Genomic DNA, 21,647 nt, shown 5'->3' on the forward strand with positions numbered 1-21,647 from the left:
GGACCACAACAGAAGGGACGGACCACATTGTCTCATTTTCCCTCCCGATCAAGCTGCAGGGTGGGGCAGTGACAAAGAACTATGAGGAAAAATTCATGACATGATTTTAAACTTAGTTTAAATTAGTATCTAATTATTTTACAAAATAGATTTTTATGTTTTTATTACGAATGAAGGTATTTCTACATGGGGGAATGGCCAAACTACTGGCGTATAAAGAACTACACCGTCCATACATCGACCAAGAAGAAGAAAGTGGAGGAATCAGTGGTTGTTAAGGGTTCACATTTGGGGGAAAAAAGGATGAAATATATTATGTAATGCAGTGAGATTCATCTGTGGATGAATCAAACTGGTCAAAGTTGCAAACTCAAAGCCATTTTGGAGTAGGCACAGGCAGAAAACAACAGTAAACATTGGTGTGGCTCAAAAGTCTTCAGGCTGCTCTCAGTGTAGCTTCTTTTCTCCTTGACAGATAATTTAACCTCGCTATACGTAGTTGGATAGTTGCCATCTCCAGCTGTACAGCTAGATGTCTGTAACTTTTGCAGTTAATTTCACCAGCTTGCATTTATAAGCCCCGACTGCAGTGGTTTTGTGTCGATGCCGTTCCCGCTATGGGCCCCAGAGCCTCACCCTTACAGTTTTTGGGTCTGGTCCAGCAAAGAGTTTGTTCCTTTGTGGAACCAGTTTCCTGAACAAGAGCCTGCTTTTTAGCTATAGCTTTTTAGTCAGAACTAGATCAAGGTTACGGGCTGGCTCTTAACTAGTTCTGGAAGTGTCTCGGTTGAAAAGGGATGATCGTAGAACTGTTGTAACAGACTGCACGATAATCATCGCAGAACTTTGGGTATCTCGGCTCAAATGTTTTTTTTTTTCAAATGTTGGTGGAAAATGGAAACATCCCACCTGCAGAAAAAAGTCATCACAGTTCCTAACCCTTCACATTTTATAACTTTCATTTAATTTGCCCTAAATTAGGGAGGATTTGAGTGGCATTTTGTTAGAAATGTTGTGTTAAATTTATTTCATTTGACCTATATTTAGTTCCAGCCAATGAAAAATTAAAAAAAAAAGTCCTGTTATGCAAAAGATCATTTTTATTCTTGAGTGCACAAACGTGTCCTCATTCTGGGACATTGTGTGTCTGACTGGAGATATTTACAACGCAGCACTGTGCTGCGGGAGACACTTCGTTGGCCACGCTTGCTTCACTGCGTGTACATTTGTTCGGGCAGTGATTTCGTTTTACTGCATCACTGCAGAGTTCTTAGAGTGGCAACGCTCATCAGCCCGTTTCTTCTCAATGGTAAACTCTACACATGTGCTGATGCCTGCGTGCGTCAACTTTAAGCTGGAGCAAAGTGCATTTGGTTCAGAGTTTACCGCTAAGTCGTTCATTTTCAGGAGCTGATGAGTGGGATTAAAAAGCTTTTCTTTTCTGCACGTCTTTATGCGGTTTGCAATAGAAAAAAAGAAAAAAAAACGTAACAAAAGAAGCTGACAGTATTTATTTTATTTTATGTACATGTAATAAAGCACAACATTCAATTACATCATTAAGTTACAGATGATAAAGACATGTTCCCATTTTGATCAGTCCAGGATTCAAACAATGTTTGGCCATTTCTCAGAGTTATGGTAAAACAGTTTTTTTTTTTTGGTTTTTTTTGAGGGTGGGGGGGGGACTATAAACTTCATGCGAACATTACAGAAATCTCTTTTCAGTGCTGATGACTACTTGGCTGAGTAGTTATCCAGTACAGGCTTCTGAATGATCAGCCTCAAAATCTAAAATCCCCGTCAGTGTGTCTGAACATCAGCTCGGTCGTGGCTGCTGTTTGGCAGTTCGTGCTGCTTTTCCTGCACATCTTTTTAAAGATTCCAGTTTATATTTAGTAAACCCTTTGAATTACAAGTGATTTTACTTTTAAGGCTTTGATTGCTGTCAGTGTATCGAGGTAAGATTATGCAACCATAACAGTGCCATTAGTCGCTCTTTGCTGCATGTTCTCAATGAACGGGTACATGCACTTGTCGGAGCCCATGAAACGATAGGTCGCCACATTAGATTCCCATGGCAACAAGCTGAAAGGAGAAAAGACGGGCTGGTGAGGGCTGAAATGGCAACATGAATGAAATGTAAAAAAAACCAAGCATATTTGTAGGCAAGTTGATGCGATACTTACGCTCTGGACAGGAAAGGCAGATAGGTGAGGCGGGGGATGCACACTAATGGTTGGTCTATCAGGATGGCGTTCATAGCTTGTTCAACACAGTACTGGGGATCCAGAGGGGGTAGGAGCAGCTCCACTTCCTCTCTTAACAGTGACACCGACACACATTCACAGAACAGATTTTGTCAGGACACTTGGTTGGACTGCAAACATATGCATAGCTTTGTGATCATATGTTTGACGTACCGAATCTTGCAGCCTGCAAACATGCCCGTGTCCACGATGTAGGGGCACACTAAAGTTGTCTTCACACCTTCAATCTCTTCAGACAGCAGCTCGTGGGCCAGAGACTCGTGGAAGCCCACTGCAGCAAACTTGCTGGCGCAGTAATCCTGCCAAAAATAAAAGACCCATTAATCAGAACTGGTTTACATTGTCCTCACAGGTGAATATAAGGCCAATGTCCACGTCTTTTAAGCCTTAGGAGTAGAACGGTGTGAAACGCTGTTGTGATAAAGCTGTCATATCGTATTGCAGTGATGTTTCTCCCTCGTTCACCTCGACACAAGCTGTGCTGAAGAGGCCCAGGACGCTGGCGATGGTCACAATGTGTCCGTGATTTTGGGCCTTCATTTGAGGGAGGAAAGCCTTCACCGTCTGAGGCACACACATGGGTACAAACATGTATTGTTATACAGCAGTACGTTAAAATGGAGCAACAAACTAAGCAGTGTCCATAGGACCTAAATGAGACTTATATATTGTTCAGCTTATCCTGCCCAAGTAGCTGTTTATTAATAGGATTGATGTGAGACTTCTTTAGTCCATAGTGTGAGGAGGATAATGCTATTTACGCAATGCGTTTCACATGCCTTGTCTCACACAATCTGTGCACAATAATGTGCACTGTGTTTGGCTGATGATGACAGATTATACGCTGGAATTCTCAAGCTGGAGTCTGAGCTTCCTGTATTTGTCAAAGTAAAAGTGTGCCACCTAAATAGCATGTTTCTGTTAGCATGTGAGAAGTTTTTACAGGATTATTTTGCATATATTTGATTAGCTGCCACATGCTGCTCATCTGTTGAGAGAGAGACCTTAAATTGGTGTTTCAAGAAATCTGAAGCTGCACAGACGAGCACTGTTTGTTCCGCCTCGTCGTCATTTAGGCAGCGGATTTAAATGGAAACACTTGATCAGAGTCCCAGAGTTTGCTATCATTTACCCACTTCCCATATTTATAGAAGCAGTTATCATTCTGGACCCCACAGGCTTTAGCGCCTTTGAAGATCCAAAGCTACAAACAGATGTGAGTCACTGCACTGAAGTGGTATTAGTGGGTGAGAGGCAGCTTGGCTTTTCATCTGACCTCAAGGATAATTAGTCACACATCTGAAGGGCTTCATTACTGTGAGTGGCGAATACACATGGGATATTAACAAATTCTCACCCAGAATAGGGCATGACAGTTGACTTTCATAGTCCTCTCCATCAGTTCGTCAGGACAGTCTAGAATGCGATGCCCGGCCACCACTCCGGCGTTGTTCACCAGTATTGTAACGTCCCGGTCCAGGTCCTTTCGCACAAGCTCTGCATTGCGGTACACATCGTCCCGGTCGGTCACATCCACTGTGTAGGTGTACGCCTTACCCCCCATCTCCCGCACCAGCTTGGCTGTCTGCTCATTGGAGCTGCTGTTAAGGTCCCACAGCACCACTTCCGCCCCATGCTTGGTGAATTCCTGAGCAAAGAGACGACCCAGGCCTCCTCCCGATCCGGTGATCAGTACCAGCTCTCCGTCGATGGGTTTGGTGCGAGGACGCATGATGACCCGCACAGAGTTGCGCAGGATGAAGTAAATCACATCCAGCAGCATCATCTGGAGGTCCATTAGAAAAATCATGTTGCCTTGTTTTGTGCTGGTGATCTTTAACTGGAACTACAGAAGTCTGAGTGGCCTACAGTGGCTCAGACTTCACTGCTGTTACCTGTGAAGATGTGTTTCCTACCGTCTAACTAAGGTGCAGACAGCCAAGCTGGTGTTCCCCTCCTTCTGAGAGCCTCGGCCTCAATGCCCGCTTTATTTAAACACTCTCCTCTCGGATTAGAAGAAATACCTTGAGCTTCTCATGAAACCACTTTTGTTGTAAGCTGTGAATGTAACCATTTTTACCAATACTCAGAAAAATAACGTGCCAGACGGCTTTACAGTGAGATAAAGACTCTTGAAGTTTTGGGGGTTTGCGCTCTATCCTTTTCAAAGTCCAGAGCTTACACTTGCTGTAGCTACTGTGCATGTGAGGCTCTGTCATATGCTGAAATAAACCATGCATACACAAGGGTGCATATCCAGAAAAACACAAAATCAGAATTACTTTGACACATAACTAACTATGTACACTTGTGTGTAAAAAGTCTACAATATTACGAAGAGCGGGAAGCAAATGGAAGTAGGAGATGCAGAGCTTATATTAAGAGATGAATTATCATGTTGGATCATACAATCAGATGATTACTCACTGTAGGTTTTCATTAGTTTACTTTGACTTCGTACTTTAACAGTTTAATGCTTCCTGCTCCCAGATCCTGCAAAGCAAACTGATCATTCATTAAAGGAAACTTGTTTCCTAATTGATAGAAAACAAGAATGTATGTCAATGAACCTCAGCCTCAGCTGTGCCCAAATTAAGTCAGCCATAAGCATGTGCAGTTTGCATTTCTGGAAATAATTCAGAATTAGTAAAATGAATGGATACAATTCAAGGATAAGATTTGTCCCCAGTTCAGCAGCTGCTCATTTGAACACTGAAAATCATATTAAATGAGTAAGAAGATTATGTGTATGCACTATAAATCTCTGCATCCGTACTTAGGGTTGACCCCGTAAAGGCTGCTTGTGATGTATCACGTTTTTGTTTTTAGGTGAACACTGCACGCCACGTTTTAGCCATGTTTCGCACGTCATACCAGAAAATGCTGCCTGTGCATGTTTCTTTATACAATTTTGTATGATCGTGTTGTGTTTACACTTTTTTTCAGATTATTTTTATTGAGCTTTTCAGTGTATTCCCGCCTGCATTATTTTCACTTAAAATTTCAGTCACGGTAAAATGGGTTCAAGTTAATGAAGTTGCAAGCACGGAAAATTCTATCACCACTTAATTACCATGCAGCAATATTAGCTTGACAACAATAACAGTAGTTATAATTTACAGGGTGATGGATAACTGTGTGAGTTGGTTAAAGTCTACTTTCACGCCGGAGTGGGCAGGTAATTGAAGTGCAAACGAAAAAAAATCAATGTGCTGTTGTGTTGTGTGTGCTGATATCTCCCAATAACATCACATCTAAACAAGCATTTGTTTGCTAAGGTATAGAAAATGTTGTATCCAAAGTAATACACCAAGGCAGTAGAAAAGAGGGAGGGCGTAATACTGCCAGGTATGTTGCCCTGTTGTGTGTTTAACAGCAGCAGCTTTTGTCTCCTTAAAGTGGTTGCCCTAAATCTCGTGGTGATGTCTGAATGTTGTCATGTAAGTCAAGTGAAGCTGTGTCTGCCTGTCTGCTGGCTGCTTCCATTTAGCAGGATATGCCATTAAAAAAAAGCCACTCATCACAGGGACATAAGAACTGTATAACTGATTTTTCTTTTCTTTTTTCTTGATGACAACAGAGAAAAGCAAGAATTTTCTTTCGAGCTTTATGCTACTTGGTATGAACGTTATAAACAGCAGCACAACATTTGAAGAGCGCTTCATCATGGATGGCATGAGATGAGTGACAAATAACGGCAAAGTGAAACCTGTTCCATTTTTCACACGCAAACCTCTATACTGTTACGAACCTGTCGCCGGAGTTTTCAGTCTTTTGTTGCTCCTGTGACCGTTCTTAAAAGCATTGCTGCCGTCAGATTCATCATTGCATTTGCCATTGCACAGTTTAATTCACAGTTTAGAAAACAGCCCGACTTTTTAAGAAGCAGAGTTGTGAAAACACGTAAAAGCATACGGAAATAAAGATAATAATAAATCAGAAAGAATATACGTAGAATATCTGGAGAAAAATAAGCTTGACGCTTTATTCCTTCTTTCAGTTTCTGTCTTTTTTTTTTTTTCCTGCTCACACAATATCAAGAGCTGTGAATCTGGAAGCAGAGTGGAGGCCTGCACTGTCCACAGTGTTGATCTTTTTGCATGAATAACCTCAGCCTTTGGATTTTCAGTAATCCACCCTTTCTACATGTTGAGGCACACATGGGCCAGGAGAATTGGCTGCTACATAAACACATCAGTAGTGAGGCAACGGCAGAGGCACCATTTATTATTATGTTTCATAAGTTTTGCACCAACATTTTGCAAACATTAGCCTGTCCATACAGTCTAATAAGGATTTCTTAAGGAGGGTAACTGATTTTTTTTCTCTCTAGTGTATTTATATGGTTTCCTTTCACGTGTACATCATTACTCATGCATCTAGTAATTTTACTTTTATTTCTTGTTCTCATATAGCTTACATTTGCAATATTGAAAAATAATTTGAATTCACTGGAAAGCACTTTTGGTTGACTTGAACTTCTAGGCTTGACAAATAAGGGAGGAGACAAATTCTATGACAAATTAAATATATACAGATAAATAGATACTAAATAGATTAGAGACCAGAACCACAATAGCTATAATGCTCAGGATGAGGTCATGACTTACATAAATGCGTTCATTTGGTTCAGTTTCTTGGGGGACTGTGTTTTTTCCAGTATTTCCCAGTGAACTGTTCCTTTAAGAGATGCAAAGATGACAACTTCCAAACCAGCACGCTGTCACATCTTCTGCGGGTCAAAGAGTTGACCCCCCCAGCCAGACCACAGATGACATTTTAATTTTAGGACCAGCCGAGCAATCATTTAAACTGGACGGTAAGCAGGTTTACAGCAAAAATAATCCTTGAAATAGTTTCACCGTCCTTCTTCAACCTGTTGAGGTGTTTCGTGATGTCAGCCACGCGGTTCAGCTCGGCCACGCTGATCTTTCTCGGAGTGTTTTTATTCCTCTTTGGTTTGTGTCAGTCGGGCTGCCGGGATCCGGGTCTGTGTTGCACCGGCAGGGACCCATCGTGTGTCAATAAAGGATGGAGATCCGACAGATCATACGGCGCGTGCTACTGCGACCAAGCCTGCGTGACCACCATGGACTGCTGCCACGACTATGAGACTGCGTGTCCAGGTAGATGATGTTGCTGACCAAGAAGAAAAGTGTTATCCTGTGAACATTTAAACATTGTATGCTTTCCATTACGTAACAGTGGCAGTAAAGATGTTAGACCATAAATGTGATCAGTGAAATTGGTTTAACAGTTATTCAAATAGTCCCTATAAAATGGTAAGTAGTCTAAGTCGTATGTAAGGCTACGTATTTGATCTTCACTGATGACTGAAGGCTGCTGCGCCTTCCTCAGATAAATCACAGTGAAGTCTGCAAAAATATGTGATTTGAGATTAAAAAAAGAAGTTGGCCTTTTGCACTGACAAAGCAAAAACAGGTGTTTGGAGGGTTATGTTAAAGTAGACGGCATTTGAACAAAAAAACAAACTTAAATATCCCATATATCATACTTTGCAAATGTCTTGTTTGTTTGTTGAACCACACAAAACAAATTTTTAAAAGAAGAAAAATGGTACAAGTATCAATTTATTCTACCTGAAACTCAATGGCCTTAGCTTATTTTCTGTGATAAACATGTACAAATGAAAAAAAAAATTTGAGCACACATGCTACTATACTCCCACACATTTACATCCTTCATCTGGTCTTCGGGTCAATTTGACCCCCATACACAGAGACACACAGAAACATGCCCACACAGACACACAATGTTACATTATTATCATCAAAGCACAGAGTGCTCATGAGCACTCTACACAGGGATGGAAGAATAAGTAGCAGGGAGGACCGTAAGCCAGAGGTCATACTTGACTACAATGCCACCGAAGGAGGGGTAGACAACCTAGACAGGCTGCTGGCCTGCTGCAGCTGTCAAAGACGAACGCTACAGTGCCCATTCGTGATTTTTTACAACTTGCTGGATGTTTCAGCCTATAATGCATTTATATAATATAAACACTGATAATAATAATGCGTTTTTTCCAAGATAAGCATGATTTATGACACCCAAGTCTTGAGTATAGTGGATTTTTAACATCAATTATAACCTAATGACAAAAAGAGTGGTCACGCTTCCATTGTTAATTGTGTTCTAGTAGAGACTGATTGTATTCATTAAACATATATGTTATATATATATATATATATATATGTATATATATATATATATATATATATATCAGTTGTTTGAAATTGAGATAAAGACAAAATATGTTAATGGTTTATGAAATAAAATTTTATGTTAGAATTGTTTTTAAAGCCCCAAATATGTCCTGGGTCAATTTTGCCCAGAGGGTCCCAAAAGTGAAGACCATACAAGGGTTTAATCAAACCTTTAGTCACTTTGTTATATGCTGACGCAAAGACACATGACTTTTTTTTCCCCATTTTGTTAATTCATCGTGACAGAAATTAGGGGTGACTCAAGACTTTTGCCCAGTACTGTACATAAGTAAACAGACACTTAACTTTTTACTTAAACTATCTAACACAGAACATTTTCTCATTTTCCTTGGCAGAAATGTTTTGAGCTCAAATGGGTTTAGGAGTGAGAGTCAGCTGCTTTCATGTCTGATTCAGGTCCAGACTCTGAGCTGGGTTCCTGCAGGACTCTCTCACTTATCCTGAAGCCTTTGTCTTTTTATGTAGGTATACTGTCGGCGATTATCTTGTCAATCCCAACATTCTAAACAACAAGAAAGCTGGAAAAGATTTTCACTCATGGGCACAACAGATTTTTCTGCATCTCTTCCTTGTATCCTGTTTGATCTCCTCAACCCTGTCACAGCAAAATAACCCATCAGAATGATAGTGACCATGACCATGTTTGACTGGATGGTATTAATGAGGAGATGCCCAGTGCCTTTTCCCCTCTGCATCTATTTTTACTTAATCAGAGAAGAGAATTTTGCTTCTGGTGATCTGAGAGTCCCTCAGAAACCTTCATGTAAAATCCAAGTGGACTGTTACTTAGGAATGGCTTCTGTCTACCATTACCCGACCTGAATGGTGGAGTATTACATTGATTGCTGTCCCTCTGTAAGGTTCTTCTGTCTCAATAAAGGACTTCTGGGTCATGTTTTGAGATTTCATGCATTGATTTTGTCTTTTATCACTGCTCTCCCTTACAGATTAATCAGCTTGGTGATCAACTAGGCCTGCTATTTCCAAAGTCTTCTGTTTTAGATGGATCTAGCTTACTTTGTCTGTGGGCATTTTGAGTGCTGCAGATATTCTGAGGATCCTTCCAAGACCCTGTGTCCTGACACACACAAAGTTCTCTCCACCTGACTTGATTTTCTCTTTGACACTAACACTAACTGTGAGACCTTATCTGGTGAGGTATGGGTCTTTCCTAATTAAGCCTAATTTAATATAACAGGGTGACTCCAGTCAAGCTGTAGAGACATGTCAGGGACAAAAAGTTAATCTATTTTCACACATTGACACTGAAACTTGATTAAATGTGGAAAAAGCTAGAAAGGATCTGAAAGCTACATACACTTTGTGTGCCAAACAAGCAGATTCTGTGCCTAAAATGTTACTTAAGTGTTAGAATTTCTTCAACTACTTCAGGCTACTTGATCAGTAGAAGTAGACCATGAAGACAGTTAAGACACTGGGTTTGTTTTCTCTTCAGCTGTATGTGCTTCTTTACCTCAGCTGTGTCCTGTGTGGTGGGTGAGTGGACACAGTGGTCGGGATGTGCTGAGCCCTGCAAGGCCACATTTCGCAGGAGAAGCAGGCCGGTCCTTCAGAAGCCATTCAATGCAGGGAGACCCTGCCCCCATCTGGAGGAGCATGCTGGCTGTGTGGAGTACTGGTCCCAGCAAGGACACTGTCAAAACTCACTAGGTGAGGAAAAATCAACCTCAAGCCTCCAACACACCTACTATGAATGGCACGGATTTGAATCCTTGCAGATTTAACCCATCTACAAAAAACAAAAATACTCTCTGGACGTCTCCCCTTTTTAGTTTGCCTGGCTGCCACTTTCTCCTCCTTTAAATGTCACTTACTTGAAGCAAGTTGTCATCTCAAATGTGTAGATTGGCTCGTACTGTCTTTCTCAACTTCCCTCATTTGGAAATGACAATGATTTCAAGAATGTTTTCCAAGTACCTGCTCATTTGAAATGTAAATAAGTCACATGTAATGTTCTTGTCATGAACGCTTCCTCTGCAGTCCCAGCTCTCATCACAACTGGTGGCTATGGCAACGCAAGGAAAAAAAGACACATCCCTGACAGCAGCAGTGTTATAGGGTAACGCATCTGTAACAGACATCTGTACACTCATTTGTTCCCTTTGATGTGTTCTCAAGTATTTTTTTACTGTACATTCCTGGAGTTACTTGTGTGTGCGCATGTCTATGTATAAGCCTGAGTGTTTGTTCTCATATATTTGTGTAAAATAGATATTGCATCCAGTTTCAGTTGACCTCGCTGACAAAAGGATGCCAGCAGAGCGTTGGCACGCAAACCCTGTGGATGCAGTACCTGAGGGAGGGGCACCATGTGTGTGTGGAGTGCCAGCCGCCTGCACTTGCTGCTGGTATTAAACACTGTGCTGGAGATGGAGAGGGAAACGACAAGGACAGGTACGCATGAAAAAAAAAAAGTTAAAAACAATGGATATATACTGTACTTATATATATATATATATATATATAGCCTATCTTTGGTCAAATAAAGAATTTCACAAACACATATATGTAGTTTCGCACAAGCCATAACTCTGCTAACACTTTAGAGCTTAAGTTATGCCTGATGAATAACTGTCACCAGCCCAGAGGTTTCTAATTCAGTGGAGACTTTGGCCACAACTGGGGTAAATATAAGGAGCCTTAGATGTGACTTGGCAAGATTTTTCTCATCCACAGCTCATAGAAACAGTTTAGCTCAGCTATTAGCCAATATTGTACTGTTGAGTAATCTGCATAATTTGCCATTATGGTTAATAGTAATATCAACAGTGCGCTGATATCCAGCCTAGTCATTATCCCCAAATCAGTATCAAGAATTTCACAAACAAATGACAGGCCATGCACTCAGTGGGGGCCTGAAGTAGTGAGGTGAATGGCAAATGTACCTGATACTGATGTGATCCAAAGTTTCATTAAGCTCAGATAGGCAGTGTACTGTTTGCAGCTTGTGTGTTGCAGTTTGCATCATGTGTTGTATACTGGATGAGGCATTGAGAGACTACACTACATGTTGTAAAAGAGACGTTTCTTTATTTGAATTCTTTTTCAAAAATCTTGATGTCAGCTTGTTAATTGTTGCAACATGTCAATACCCAAGGCTTTGACTGCCTTCCCGTTGCTGTGGTTACTCACTTTAGGTGGAGGCTTAACTGTTAAATACTCAACTGCTGAGACAGAACGGTTATTTACAACAGTGAACAACATATATAAGAACCACTGTGCTTAGTGTTCTCTTTCAGGAATGAATGAACATCTTGTTGACAAGAATCAGATTCATAGTACTGATAGCACCACTGGACATGGAAATTGTTTAAATAATGCCAGATTTCTACAGTATGAAAGCAGTAATAGCATGATCAAAATGAGAACGAACAAATAAAGTACAAAACGTGCAGCAAAAGCCCAATGTGTGGATGCTCCCTTATTCTCTCTGTGAATGCAGTGAGGACCAGCACTTTAAATGGAGCGACACATAAGCATTAATATGCAGGTGGGGGAGGACCAGCTGAGGGAAAACATTTCTCTCCTGAGAACATCATTACTGAACTGTATGTTCATACAGAAGGTTGTTCACACTCAATACAATTTTTGAAACTGTCACAACATATGAAAACAGTTCTCCTTCCTTCTAACTCAGTACGTTTTTAAACTTATTTTGGTTTCACACTTTCCATTTGTTTTCACTTGCTCTTTACTTGAACTTTCCACCCTTGGTTTTGTCAGATTTAAATCCTCTCGCATCAGTTCACTGCTTTTTAGCACAATTTGTCTCCATCCGTTCCAGGAATACAAGTCTCCTTTTAAGACCACTTTATCAGACTTGCTGTTTTGTTGATATATAGTAAAGTTCATTATGTAAGAACACTTGTACATAGAAACTTTACATAACACAAGATTGATTCTGCAGAAATACATTCTTACTGTGCTGCCAGGAATCATTTGGTGAACTGCCCTGATTGATTATTCTTTTCTTGGCATCAAATCTAAAACAGAAACTATTCTTCTTTGTGTGTCTGGGTTTGACACAACATCTGGTCTCCATTTCAAGTCCAATATGGAGATAGGTTGGTTAATTGTGCTGGAATAGCTTAGGTTACTCTTCCAGGATTTATTCAGTTTATCTTTGTTCAGATCTATGATTTGAACCCTATCTCTTGAATCTGATTGGTAACAGTTTAGACTACCACTAGATGGCAATATTGTTTCTTGCTTGGATATAAAGAGAGCTCTTATCAGTGTTTCTTCCCTCCCCCCTGCAGAAGACGGTCTCTCCAGTGGCAGGCAGTGGGAAACCCTCGATGCAGGGGTGTCTGGAGACGTGTGGGGAGGATGGAAGCTTGCTCCTGCCCAACATCTCTCAGCTTTCTTTTTATTTAACCTCCATCCCTCTGATAGCCTTCATCTTGTGCATTTTTACAGGGATTTAAATTGATATAATTATATTCCTTCATAATTGCAAACCGGCTAGAATATTTCAAAGGACTGCATGCTAGATATGTTCAAATATAGAGTAAATTTACCAGCAAAATGAAAGTCGACAATCCCTAAATCAAAATGTAAAGTGATTTGATTTATTTCATTTGTAGTCATTCAAGGGAAATGTTGCTTTTTCTTAAGAAATAGAAATATCTTGGGACATTGAGACACTTTTTTTTTTTTACATGACAAGTACTGGCTCTGTGTGAATCACAACCAGTCACAACGCCAAAGTTACAACATGCACGGAACAGTAGAACATTTATACAGAAACAACAGCATAGAAAGTCAATGGGTAAAAATGTTTTCCCGGTTTTTCTTTTACAAAACAGACAGCCTCAAGACCTACAAACAACATTGTATAAGAGCTGGCTAAGGTCATTCAAATATCTTTTTTTTTCAATTCCCTGGAAACAGTGTGTACTTACAAAGACTGATGGCTTAGGCAAGGTTGGGGTCAATTCCACTGAGAGCTTAGACTGTAGAAAAAGTATAGTTTGTGTTTTAGGGTTATACCACATGTGGGTTTTAATTAGTGTCATGCTCTAATACTGCTTAAATGTAAGTGTCCTATGTGATGTATTACTCCATCAAGGCATCCTGAATCGACCCCAACCCTGTGATACAGTGTTAGATTCAGAGTGTGTGGAACTGGGCTACTTGCAAAAGCAGCAATTCTCACAGGGTTTTGAAACCTAACACATGTTTTTATAAAGGTTCTGCGGGGTACTAAAAAGAATGGTCTTTAACCACTTTAGGGTTAAATTTAGCAGCTAACACAACAACCAAATTGTACTGTAGATTTTAACTGAACGCACTTACTGTACAATATTATGGGACAGCTGGGAGTGCTGTTAGAAGTTAGAGAATATGTGCTCTTGATTTTATTTTGTATTAATAAATGAAAAATAAAACAGAGTCATAGTCTAGTCCTTAGATTCACATCCATAGGGACCTCAGTAAATTAAAAGGTCTACTAGACTGTTAGATTTCATTATTGTCAATGGCTCCCATGAAAATGGAGCAGAGTAACATGTCCAAAATGAAAGAAAAACAAGGATGAAAAACAAATGACTTTTTGTAGCATTGTATTGTGTCACAGTATCACAGTCTAAGTATCAAATCAAACATCATGCTTTATGTTTCTTTGTACTACCTTTTCTAAAAGCTTAAAAGTATGAAGACTAAAGTCTGGGTTTCAATACTTAGTGTGTGTATGCGGCGCATGGGGATGCATCTGTTATATATCCCCACAATAAATCTAAGTTTTCTATTGGAGTGCTTGCTGCCTATTCATGAAATATTGATTGTCATCATTTTTGAGAGAATCTCAGTGAAAATGGTCCCTGACTGTACTGTACATAAAAACTTAAATGATGGGAAAAAAAACGTGATATTATGTGTCACGAGGGGTTTTGTGAGCTAAATGGCCTTTTGTCTTAATATTTTCTTGCTGTCACGTTAATCACTCTGGATGTTACATCTGACCGGCGTGTGTTCCCTCTCAACTTCAAGAGCATTGGGGTATGACAGGGGATAAGATGTTGAAGCAAATGGCATTCGTTGGTCTTGACTCTTACAAAACAAAGACAAATTGCAATGGAAAGTTGATCTGGACCAAACATTCATAACATAATATTTTTCTTGTTGATACTGATGTTCCTTTGGGAAATGAACCTGTTTCGCCTCAAGCATCATAGTTCGATAAGAAGAATTACACACATTACACTATATGATTTTGAATGAATGCAACCAAAAGAACATCATCAGAGGCCATCTGCAAGATGTGCAATACCCTCCGCCAGATGTTGTACAACGGGATTTTTTTCTCATTGAAAAATCAAGTCGTTCACTCTTGATCACCCCTTTGTGTGTGACGCCAATGATAATGTTTTAAAATACAGTTGATTTGAATCAGTTTTATTTTTTTTCAAACTATGTGATACCGTTTCATTTTTAATTTTATGTTTTGCTGTACCCCCCCCATCACCCATTAAAAAGAATGAAAGATAGAAGAACGTAATCCCAATTCCTCCCATGATTTTAGAGTTGTGTTGGTATAATCCTTATCACACAGCAGTCACAACTGCCAACATACTACAGAAAAAACAAAGGCCGGTCTCCCAAAACATGCACACATACCTGTCGGAAACTGTTCATCCTTTTCTGTTAAGCAGCAACTTCAATGCTTTAATGCTCAGGCTTTACAGCAGTGGCACACGTGCGCACACACACACACACAAACAAACACATACAGCTCCCTCTGCTTCTTGCAGTCATTGCTATTCCTTTCACACCTCAGCTCCTCTCACTATGGGAGAGCAGTATGAAATGGTTCAGCTCTTTGATTAAAATGGGAAATGGAGTCAGGATTTGTGATTACACTCAACACAGAATATGTGTGTCAAAATAATTTTTCTGTTGACTTCCGAGTCAAGTTTCACTCAACAGCTACATTTATCATAGTGCACTGGCCTCTTTTTATTTGCACCTTTTACCAGTCTATTTGGGGAAGTGACAGAGATACACTTTCACTGTAAATATATATTCAGCTGGCTCTGAGGTTCCTCTTTGCTCATCTTGTTACTATTTGAGAAAACATTGACGAAAGAAGACATTAAAACGGGTGCGAAATTAAAGAAAAAAAATCTATTATAAATGTTCTACTGTGGTGTTGGGTTACCAAAAACTTTAATGCACCTTAGCATCAAAGTCACACCTTAAGCTGCAGCCTATGTTGGCGTTGAGGGGGTTCAGTTGTTGGTCGGGTTGCGAAAGTTACTGATAACGACATTTGTGACCTGCTTGTTTGGAAAACTTTCTAATTTGTGTCGAGAACTTGATTAATTTATGATATTTTCTACTTTTTATAATGACGTATCAAAGGCAAGTCATGGTTTCTAAGTCTGCTTACGTGTGAGGCCTGTGAGACATAAATTTTGTCATTCTGACCAGTTGGCGACAGTCCACCTGCGACTGACCACATGCGGCCCAAATATTTGTAAACCTGAGTGAACAGACAACACTTGCACTTGGAATTATTAAAAAATAGGTCTGTTTTTAAACATGCCAGTTAGCGTGTTTGAATGTGCTTTGTTGCACTATTCATACTACCCATATAGAGGCATCAACTGTTGTGCTTCTTTGTTCATTTACTCAAATTGTTGGTTTAGGTAATATGTAACTTACCAGCTTTTAAAGCTTTTAAAGATGGTACAAAAATGCTCACACTTTAGCTTTCAATAGGTTGAGGAGTAACTCTCATACTGTAATAACCTCATGTTAATATGACCTCTGTGGAATATTAACTCATTGGCTGCCATTGACATCTATAGACGTCAATTTAAAAAAAAAACGTTGACTGCCAAAGACGTCTATAGACGTCAATTGCGTTTTTTAACGGAGCGGGCTGGGAAACAATCTAGCGGATTTTGTCACTAAATCTTAGGCTTGTAAACACTAAACAGAGAATATACTGGCAAAATTACTCGCAAGGTGGCAGCAGTGCCAATTTGCACAAAAAAAAAAGCTTGTTTTTTCAATTTTTTGGTCAAAAACAGCTGTTTTTGGTGAAAGCAACCAATGTTCTACTGTCTATTACTAAAGGACTGAAAATGGTAGAAACAAACTTTTTTTTTCTGATGAAAGAAGAGAGTCTACTCTTTCTTTTGGTAATTTCGGTGTGTACATAGTCATAAGACACACTTTTCTGTGGGTCTTGGAAAATCAGTCAAAATACTGTAAAACACTTGGCAGTATGGGTCTCTCTGCACTGAAAATGGCTGGCAGCCAATGAGTTAAGTGAAACATTATGTATTCTTATTTTTCCTTTTTTAGGATTTTGATTGCGATGGGTGCAGTCTCTGTTAGTCTCTTTTTTTTTTTTTTTTACACAGTTGTTCTTTTAAAAATAATCCGTCTATTGTGGCAGTTTCTCTCTGTTGTAAGTGGCAGTGTAAACATAACAGATAACAGAAGATCTAGTTGTGTTTTCCAATTCATTGGGTAATAGTCAAGTAACTCGTTCGTCATATTCATGGAATGCTGCAGAAATCTTAAAGGACCTTAGACGACAGTGTTGCATTTACATCATGAATATGGAAAGTTAGGTGTGGCTCTAACATGCTACTGCCGTGTATAGGCTATATGCCACTAAATGCGTGCATGTGTGTGTGTGTGTTCTTGTATGAGTTAAGGATATGTCACATGCAGACCTTCAGCACTCTTTATAACAAATCTCTGTTTAGCTGTCATTAGCTATTTTCGATAGCTTCAGTCACCATAAAAACTAAATGTAAGAATTCCCGAAAAGACTATTTGACATACCTGTATGCATCTTCTGTGAGCGTGTGTGAGAGTGCTTTACGTTTGAGTTTGATCAGCTCTGGCAGTGTGAACAGTTCATATTAGTGGTATCTTCAACCTCGTGTAAGTTCAGTGCTATTAGAGTTTCCCTTGATGACTAAAGAATGTAACGGAGATGAATCACTCCCCTGGTTTCAGTGCCTCAAACACTTATCTACTATTATGTGAAACTACATGTTCACTTGACTTCTTTCATGTTAGTCAGATGGAGGCATGCTTAGGATCTGTCACTGAAGTCTAAACTTTATGTCAAGTTAAAAAAAAAAATCTTGGACGATTTCTCTACATTCAATCGTTTCTTTTGAAATGATACACAAGCAGCTCAACATTTTTTATTTGCTGACTGGGTGGGTGCATGCATGTGTTATCAATGTGCAGTTTATGCAGAAATCAAGATAATTATTTATGACCTTTTTGTTCATCCATATTGGAGACTCCTGGTTCACCACGATCATCATTGAAAAAATATTTAGAGGCGCTAAGACACCATCCTCTGGTAGAGATTTGAACATATCCATTATCACCACAACATGTTAACCTAGGTACCCTAAAGGATAGCAAGATACTTCTTAAGAGAGAGCAGCCATTATAATGGATGGTGTGTTGGAGCCTATGTTAACTGCAGACCCTGTGCCAAGACAATGAACTTTATACATATCACATATGATTATGACATAGCAGACTAGTGAATCACATTCTATAAGGATCTTTCTCTTATCTATATAAAAATAAATCAGGTTAGACAATCTCAATAGCGTGTTTACATTAATTACCAGTAGATCACTCACTGATTTTCACATTCTCTCTCACAAACATATGCAGACATGCACACGCCTACAAATGTAAATGACTAAGGCCAGGTTTGGGAATGGAGGGCACAAGAAAGTAGCTTCTAGGCTTCTAGGTCCCCTTGTGTATCTCCAAGACTCAAAAATGAGCTGGGAATCAATTTAGGAAGGTGAACTTCTTTTTCTTTTCTTTATTTTCCTGGAGAGTTTGGCGAAAACCATCATTTAGTTGTGTTACATAATATGTAACCACAGCTGAATTTCTTTGACTCTACTTTTCTGAACAGACCCATTGGCTACATGGGAGTGCTCTTCTGTTTTGTGGGTGTGAATTACCACAAATAGGAATGAGCTGAAGGAGGGGCAGTGACATTCTCTAATTAAGAAATGTTTCTCTCCCAGAGTATTTATCACACATGTTCATTCAGAGCTAGTTGCACTAATGCCATGCTCAGTCAATTTGTGAAATATGAGACACTTTGTCTTCCCCTCTTCCTTTGTCTCTGACTTATTGAGTATTTCAGCCTATCAGGTGTCTCTATGACAAACACTTTGTTCTTTGCTACTTGTTAGTTTCTGCTTCAGCTGTACCTCAGAGGGCTTTATCCAGAGTATTTTGATGCCCCCTCTCAACCTTTGGTCTACGTCCTATCTCAGATCCTATGTGATTCTCGTGAGCTAGCCCACGAATCCCCTCGAGGGCAAAAAGACAATTCTGGCCCAGCATCTTCTGGGCTGCTTCTAAATGGTTAGTCCCCCTCTGGTAATTTATGTTAATACTGCGTTTTGGGCTTGCACTGGTCAACAGACGTTCTGATGGACTGGCCTCAGATATGTCACGGAGGTGCTCATCATCATCCGTATCAGCATCAATGTATTTACTGATGGACGAGTCGTGGAAGGTGAAGACAGTTGAGGCCATGGCAGTGCTTTCTGGAGACTTTGGAGGGGTCTTGCTGCTGGCAGTGGTGTAGATAGAAACTTCAGGACTTAATAGAGAGTGGTCTGACACAACTGAGCTGTCTGAAAGTGGGGACGGTCCTGAATCCCCCTCACTGCGGCCACCCCCTTTAAGGCTTTTTAAAGAAAAGAAGAACTTCCTTGGATTCTCTGGGCACAAGGACTTTGACACAGGAGTCATCATGGGCTGCCCTTTGGTTTGCTGGCCGACCTTTGAACTAGAGTGTTGGGACAAAGCTGCTGCTAAACCATAAGTGAAGCGATTACTTTCCTGAAGACCAAGATCTGGTGCTGGACTATGGGGAAAGCGTGGATTCTCTTGGAAATCTGTTGCACAACTGATGTAGCTGTCAATGCTGGATAAGCTTTTCATATCGCCTACACCTTCTCTGGTACCTATTGCTGGTGGTCCATGATTATGAATAGCTCCAAGCTCAATTTCATCCCTCTGTTTTCCCACTCTGGAGCTCTTGTCTTTAGCATTAAGGTTGGGTTGTGACTGTGTCTTTGCCATCTGATTGTACATCTCCTCTAGCTTCTGGACATTTAACCTTTGGGGACTGTTGGCTCTAGCCTTGGAAGGAGAGCCTAACTCTTGCGCAGTGAGGGAACGGTTTGAGCTTGTCTCTGATGTTGCCCTTTTGGGAGTCCATTTCCAACGACTTGGAGAGACGTGGTTGTCATGAGGCCTCTCACTCTTCTCTATCACAACATCCATCAGCTCTGCACTACGAGCAAAAGCCTCTTTCAAGTTCATAGAAACAATGCTTCCATTTCTCTTTGCCCTCTCAAGGGCTTCTCTTCTTTTGACTGCTTTTTCTTGCCTCTTCTGCTCCTTGTAGAATTCAGAGAAATTATTTACAATAATGGGAATAGGTAGCGCAATCACAAGAACTCCAGCAATGCAGCATAACCCCCCTACAATCTTTCCCAAGAGAGTTTTGGGATAGATATCTCCATAGCCTACAGTGGTCATAGTAATAGTAGCCCACCAGAAAGAAGCTGGAATGCTTTTAAACTTTGTATCCTCCTCATCCTTCTCAGCAAAAAATACCAGACTAGAGAAGATCATGATGCCCATGGCCAGGAAAAGAATAAGCAAGCCGAGCTCATTGTAGCTCCTCCTAAGAGTGAAGCCCAGAGACTGGAGACCCGTGGAGTGACGAGCCAGCTTCAGAATACGCAGGATACGCATGATCCTAAAGATCTGAACCACACGTCGGACATTCTGAAACTGCAGCACGCTCTTATTAGATTCTGTCAGGAAGATGGTGACATAGTAGGGCAAAATGGCCAACAGGTCAATGACGTTTAGAGGACCCTTAAAGAACTTCCATTTATTGGGGGAGGATAGGAAGCGGAGAAGGTATTCCATGGTAAACCAGGCAATACACACAGCTTCCACATGCGCCAGCTGGGGGTTGTCTGTGGACTGGCCAAACTCGTCCATGTCCTGCAGCTCTGGAAGGGTGTTCAGAGACAGGGCAATTGTGGACAGCACAATGAAGAGGATGGAGATGATGGCCAGAACCTGAAAGACAAATTTTTAAAAGTAACATCAGTAAAGAGTACAGGACAAGAAAATTAGTTACAAAACTGTTAAAAGATAGAGACATTAGGTGTTTTGTTTAAATTAAAATGCAGAAGGCTCATAGAGTCCGGTCGAATAGTTAAAAAAAAAAATCTCCTATCATCTTTTCCTAAACTCTGTTTCCTTCGCCCTATTGGAAAATGTTAAGGGGTTTGAGGAAAGATGATTGGAAAAATTCTAAAGGACTTTGGAAAAGACAACCAAGCTGCAATAAGAATTTAACCACACTTACATTAAGCTGTGATGTGACTCTGCAAGACGGCAACAACAGATGCTCAATAAATATTCTACAAAAGTGCTTCAGATACTTTATCTTTTGTAATTATATAAGACTGTTTCATGTGGGTTATCTCGTAATTGTCATATTAGAAGTAATATAGAATATGACTTTATTGTCAAGGTTCATAATTAAGATGAAAAATGTAAAACAGTTCAATATGTCATTGTCAAAGACTGCTCGTTCTCATCCTCCTGTCCTCTAATGTATCCCTATGAATCACAGATAGTTCAAGCGGATGAAAACAATGGAGCATCACAATGAAAGTTCCTTAGGCTGGTGTATCCTATGCTAAATGAGATCTTAAAAGAAGCATTGGAACCTCTTTGCTTAGTATTTGGAGAGTTTGAACAGCTCCTATTATTGCTGCTGCGCCAGATACTTGTGAGTCATTTGACTAAGCAAAATAGAGTTCCACTGGACCCTGAGACTGCTTCAATACACTGAAGGATACTTGTAGGTTCAACCTAGGTGCTAAGTTCATACTTTGCAGTAGTGTTTGTAGGTGTACCAAGAAGAAGAAGTATGTAGTAAGAAGTAGAAGGCAATACACAAAAATATTGCTTTGATTAAAATTTTCCATTTACTGCCATTAGGGTGATGATAGGTGATTCTGTAAAATAAATACAAAATTGATCATTTTCATATGGA

At 40.1% G+C, this 21,647-nt stretch overlaps 3 protein-coding genes across 5 annotated transcripts in view; 1 reads left to right on the top strand and 2 right to left on the bottom strand.

The window, feature by feature from the left end:
* Positions 1–1,952: 1,952 nt before the first annotated feature.
* Positions 1,953–4,080, bottom strand: rdh20 (retinol dehydrogenase 20). The gene is made up of 5 exons (XM_075462172.1): positions 3,628–4,080; positions 2,736–2,834; positions 2,424–2,569; positions 2,190–2,321; positions 1,953–2,088 (listed from the first exon to the last, which is right to left on the bottom strand). Exons 1-5 carry the CDS (start codon positions 4,078–4,080, stop codon positions 1,968–1,970), a joined length of 951 nt encoding a protein of 316 aa, XP_075318287.1. The 3' UTR covers positions 1,953–1,967.
* A 3,033-nt stretch (positions 4,081–7,113) lies between these two features.
* Positions 7,114–14,139, top strand: LOC142377273 (somatomedin-B and thrombospondin type-1 domain-containing protein). Its single transcript, XM_075461213.1, has 5 exons — positions 7,114–7,396; positions 9,998–10,189; positions 10,520–10,598; positions 10,751–10,933; positions 12,799–14,139. The coding sequence occupies exons 1-5, from the start codon at positions 7,165–7,167 to the stop codon at positions 12,914–12,916; spliced, it is 804 nt and encodes a 267-aa protein (XP_075317328.1). The 5' UTR covers positions 7,114–7,164; the 3' UTR covers positions 12,917–14,139.
* kcnb1 (potassium voltage-gated channel, Shab-related subfamily, member 1) overlaps positions 13,097–21,647 on the bottom strand; it is a 41,688-nt gene continuing 33,137 nt past the window's right edge. For all 3 annotated transcript variants that reach the window (XM_075461212.1, XM_075461211.1, XM_075461210.1), the window contains exon 3: positions 13,097–20,659. In XM_075461212.1, the coding sequence (XP_075317327.1) occupies positions 18,761–20,659 (1,899 nt within the window). In that variant the 3' untranslated portion in view covers positions 13,097–18,760. The remainder of the gene's footprint in view (positions 20,660–21,647) is intronic.

Source organism: Odontesthes bonariensis, chromosome 3, assembly GCF_027942865.1.
Source record: "Odontesthes bonariensis isolate fOdoBon6 chromosome 3, fOdoBon6.hap1, whole genome shotgun sequence".
Classification (NCBI taxonomy): domain Eukaryota; kingdom Metazoa; phylum Chordata; class Actinopteri; order Atheriniformes; family Atherinopsidae; genus Odontesthes; species Odontesthes bonariensis.

Coding starts and splice junctions, on each gene's coding strand:
- rdh20 (XM_075462172.1), bottom strand. CDS start 4,080: ATGATTTTTCTAATGGACCTCCAGATGATGCTGCTGGATGTGATTTAC. Junction 2,835..3,627: donor ACTGTCATGCCCTATTCTGG/GTGAGAATTTGT, acceptor TGTGTGCCTCAG/ACGGTGAAGGCTTTCCTCCC. Junction 2,322..2,423: donor TTTGCAGGCTGCAAGATTCG/GTACGTCAAACA, acceptor GTCACTGTTAAG/AGAGGAAGTGGAGCTGCTCC.
- LOC142377273 (XM_075461213.1), top strand. CDS start 7,165: ATGTCAGCCACGCGGTTCAGCTCGGCCACGCTGATCTTTCTCGGAGTG. Junction 7,397..9,997: donor CTATGAGACTGCGTGTCCAG/GTAGATGATGTT, acceptor TCTTTACCTCAG/CTGTGTCCTGTGTGGTGGGT. Junction 10,599..10,750: donor GACAGCAGCAGTGTTATAGG/GTAACGCATCTG, acceptor TGTGTAAAATAG/ATATTGCATCCAGTTTCAGT.